General features: G+C 38.4%; 1 protein-coding gene across 1 annotated transcript; it reads left to right on the top strand.

Annotated features, from left to right (window-relative positions):
- Nucleotides 1-730: 730 nt before the first annotated feature.
- Nucleotides 731-1,588, top strand: LOC308414635 (CCR4-NOT transcription complex subunit 7-like; the record flags this gene model as incomplete). The annotated part of the gene is made up of 2 exons (XM_080909873.1): nucleotides 731-1,050; nucleotides 1,204-1,588. 2 exons carry the CDS (start codon nucleotides 731-733, stop codon nucleotides 1,586-1,588), a joined length of 705 nt encoding a protein of 234 aa, XP_080765999.1.
- Between the last annotated feature and the right edge of the window lie 3,024 nt (nucleotides 1,589-4,612).

Here is a 4,612-nt window from a genome sequence, read left to right as displayed (position 1 = left end):
TGTGTCTTGTCAGCCCAGAGTAAGTTCCTGGACTCTGACAGAGATAATTGTGATCTTTCTGGGCAAGGCAGTGATTGAACATCATTATCTGAGGCAATTTCTACTTCTTCTTACACCTGGACCAGAAGTGAAACTGACATATAGGCTGAGGGGGGTCACACTGTAAGTTCTATTGAGTGGAGGGTCTGTGTTCCCTGGAAATGGTTCCTTTTTGTCCTGGAGAAAGTGTCATTTGTACTCAGGGCTCGTGGGCATAGGGCTGAGCTTTAATAACAGCCATAAAGATCTCCCAAACCTGAGATCACAAAGGCAGAACTGAGCCACTTCCACCATAACTCACTGCTTTCCCACAAAAAATTGAACTAAAAAGTCCATTTTCTTTCTGATCGCACTTGCCGCCACAACATTGGGAAAGAATGCATCATTCACATACTACATACAAGACCAGGTATAATCACAGATAAAAGATGGCAATAGGGGCAGAGCGCCGCTCCGGCTCCCCTTTCCCCTTTGCAGGGCGAGAGGTGTCTATGGTGCTCCTGCTGCCACTGCCTACACAGCCACTGCCACCGCCGCCGCTGGGTGCAATCTCTATGGCGAGGAGGAGAAGGAGGAGCGCGAGCTCAGAGACACAAGTACACAAGTAAAGGGTAAAGTATTTTTATGAAACAAATTTTCAATCAAGCATAAGATTTTGATGCTTCGCATCTAGACCCCTTGTGCTGTCACTATGCCAGCAGCAACTGTAGATCTTAGCCAAAGAATTTGTGAAGTTTGGGCCTGTAACCTGGATGAAGAGATGAAGAAAATCCATCAAGTTATCCGAAAATATAATTATGTTGCTATGGACACCGAGTTTCCAGGTGTTGTTGCAAGGACCATTGGAGAATTCAGAAGCAATGCTGACTATCAATACCAACTGTTGAGGTGTAATGTAGACTTGTTAAAGATAATTCAGCTCGGACTGACATTTATGAATGAGCAAGGAGAATATCCTCCAGGAACATCAACTTGGCAGTTTAATTTTAAATTTAATTTGACGGAGGACATGTATGCTCAGGACTCTATAGAGCTACTAACAACATCTGGTATCCAGTTTAAGAAACATGAAGAGGAAGGAATTGAGACCCAATATTTTGCAGAACTTCTTATGACTTCAGGAGTGGTTCTTTGTGAAGGGGTCAAATGGTTATCATTTCATAGTGGTTATGACTTTGGCTATTTAATCAAAATTCTGACCAACTCTAACTTGCCTGAAGAAGAACTTGATTTCTTTGAGATCCTTCGATTATTTTTTCCTGTCATTTATGATGTGAAGTACCTCATGAAGAGCTGCAAAAATCTCAAAGGTGGATTACAGGAAGTTGCTGAGCAGTTAGAGCTGCAGCGGATAGGACCTCAGCACCAGGCAGGGTCTGACTCACTGCTCACAGGAATGACCTTTTTCAAAATGAGAGAAATGTTCTTTGAAGACCACCTTGATGATGCCAAATACTGTGGTCACTTATATGGCCTTGGTTCTGGCTCATCCTATATACAGAACGGCACAGGGAATGCATATGAAGAGGAAACCAGCAAGGAGTCATGACAGGAAATAGTCTTCTTATGTTTATTTTATACGAGTTACACACATGATTGTATATAGGTTTTATCATCCCTAAAATAATAGGCAATACCTCCCCCTCCTTTTGTAGCCTGTCTTTTCTGCTTTCAGTAATAAGTATGGCCTTTCTTAGCTATGATCTTAATAAACTAAAGTACATTCAGGTTAAATCTGGCCTTAATTTAATACACTTCTTATCAAGCTTGTGTGACAAAGCTACATTACTGAATAATTTGATAAACTTTGCCTAGTTGAGCACGTATGGGGTCTAAGAAAAGCCTCTAGAGTTCCCTCACTACTAATATCCAATCACAAGGGCTTCTTTATGAAGAGTGTAAAGCTGGTTTGAAATTCTTCCGTCACATAGCAGCCTATGCATGCCAATTTTAGGAAAAGGGAAAAACAAAACAAAATAAAATTAACTATCATTGACTGTAATTTATTTCCCTCTTCCATGCCTCTCCTCCTATTCTGCAGTACTTATAGGTATTTAAAATTGTGGACCATCAAGTTTGCACTTTATAGAGTGGTTTCAATCCTCTATTTTTTCAAAAATTGTGATTTTTTTTCTTGCTCTTAGCTAGAAAAATGACCATCCACCACCTTTTTACAGTATTTGCTTGTTTTTGACATTCAGCGTACAGCACGTGCATTGTGCAAATTGTTGATTCAGCAGGACTAACAGAAAACAAGAACTACTGAGGAGTCTATTTACTGTTCTGTGTGTAGTGTTTAGCCTTCCAAGCACATCTCATGTCTGTTGGTTTCTAATTGGCATGCATAGGCCAATTAGCTAATAAAATTACCTGAGGAGTGTAATGCTTGTTTATTTTTTGTGTATATCTTTGCAATTTATTTTATATATATTGTCAAGAGACTGTGAAATATTTAGCCATGCAGAATATGTGACCAGACCAGAGCATGTGTTGGAAGATTTTGGTGAACATTAACTCTACCCTGAAGTGATGGACTACAAGTTGTAATGTGTGTTATCTGCACTTCAATCAATAATATTAGCAAGTCTCCAACTGTTAGCAACACAGTTCGTTTCCCTTGTACATTCTGTATACCTGATGCTGTACCTGGACGGTCCTTTTTAAACTAAACATTATTTGCAAAACAGAGGGTATTATTTGTTTTTAAAGCTTTTGTAAATAAAGGCTTCAAAAATGTTTTCCTATATAAAAAAAAAGATGGCAATAGGAAAGCAAATGAACTTAAGTAATGGAAACCAAGACAATCTGGCAATATCAGAAAAGAGCATCCCCAAAACAGCAAGTTTTGCATTATTAAAAACTCCCGGAATTCAAGGCTCAGACATAAAATCATACAGCACAATGAAGATAGATATCCTCTTCCCTTTTCACCCTTCTATTTCTACTTCTTTTTGAGACTTGTTACTTCTTAACTTCTAGATTCCCAAAATTTTTCTCACTCTTTTTGGTGTCCCCTTCATATTTTCTACCTCCTACAATTCACTCCTTCCCACATATTCTCCATTTTATTCAATTTTCTTCAGTATACTCCAATCTTTTTTTTGCTTTGATTTTTCCTTAATTTCTCTCTCCTTCTCCTCCCTCTTCACTTCATCATCTTATCCTCTTTTCTCATGATATATCTCTGCAAACTCTCCCCTCTTTTAGATCTTAAATCCAAGAAACTTCTCCCATATCACCACTTTTGAAGGCTTGCTTTTGTGTATTATTCTAGTTTTTTTTCTTGTTTTCCTTTCTCATACTCTTTTTTGACCCTTACCTTTCATCTCCTCATTTGCTAAATGCCCTCTTTCTTCCTCTTCTATTAGGTCCTATTTTCCTTTCTCCAACCATTGCACAACATTTTTCCTCCCAATTCTCTCCATTCTTCCTTTTCTTTCTACTTCCTCCTTTTCCCTCCTTCCACATCAGACATCATACTTCTGCTTTCTTTCTCTATCATATTACTTCTACCTGACTTTTTGCTTTTTTCCGACCCCATCCTTTGATCATTTACCATATTCTGAATTCATTCTCAGTCCCTCAATGTTCTTTATCTTTCTGCTTACAACACTCAGATCCTCTTAGGTTTCTAATTTTTTTCTATGCCCTCAATTTCACTTCATTTTGTCCTCCACCAATTTCCGGCCTCCACTTTCCTCCTCATATCAACTCCCACTCTCTTTCCTCTTTTCTCTTTCAACCATTTCTTCTTCTGTTTAATCCCCCCTTTCTCTCTTCTGCTTATCACCTTCACTTCCCTCTTCACCTTTCTTCATATTTCCTTAACCTTCCTTTCCTTCCAGCTTCCATTTCCTTTATGTATACCTCCACCTTCCACTTCCCTTCATTCAATGCTTGTGACTTCTCCCTCCCAATCTCAACTGTTGCTTTATTTATTTTCCCCCATTCTCTTCAGCCTGCTTGCTCTCACACCACCCATGCAGGCTGTATCTTCTTGTCTCATCTGCACAATGCATTACTCTATTTTCCTCTTCTTCCCTGAACAACTCCCATTCCTCATCTTCACTTAAGAAAACTTACTTGCATCCCTGTTTGCCTATGCATCCTCCTTTGTACTCCTACAATGCGTGACCTAAGCTAATTCAGTTTGCATTCTACCATGAAATGATATCTCCTCAGGTGTAGGTGTAAAGAGGAGGTTTCATATTAAAAGCAGACTTTCCCTTACTCTGGATTTTCAAGAGGGCCTTTTCTTACCATTTCTAATGTATTTACAGTTACATTCTATTTCCTAGGCTGACTGCCAAAAAATCACATCATATTAATGTTATTGTTGATATAAAATATAAAATGGATCTTTTCAATTTTATGTAGGCAATTCGTTGTTAATTACTTAAGGAAATATAGTAAAAATGAAATTACCCTAATCAAACATAGATCCCATATGAAGAAATGTTCAATGATGACAAGTTAGTGTCAGCAAATGTATATAGTTGAAAGTTATAGGTAGTAAAAAGCAACAACCATTGAGGAACATGGTACACCTTCCTCTACATAGTATTGATGCTGT

Source organism: Micromys minutus, assembly GCF_963924665.1.
Source record: "Micromys minutus genome assembly, chromosome: X".
NCBI lineage: Eukaryota > Metazoa > Chordata > Mammalia > Rodentia > Muridae > Micromys > Micromys minutus.
This window is presented reverse-complemented; position numbering and strand designations above follow the sequence as displayed.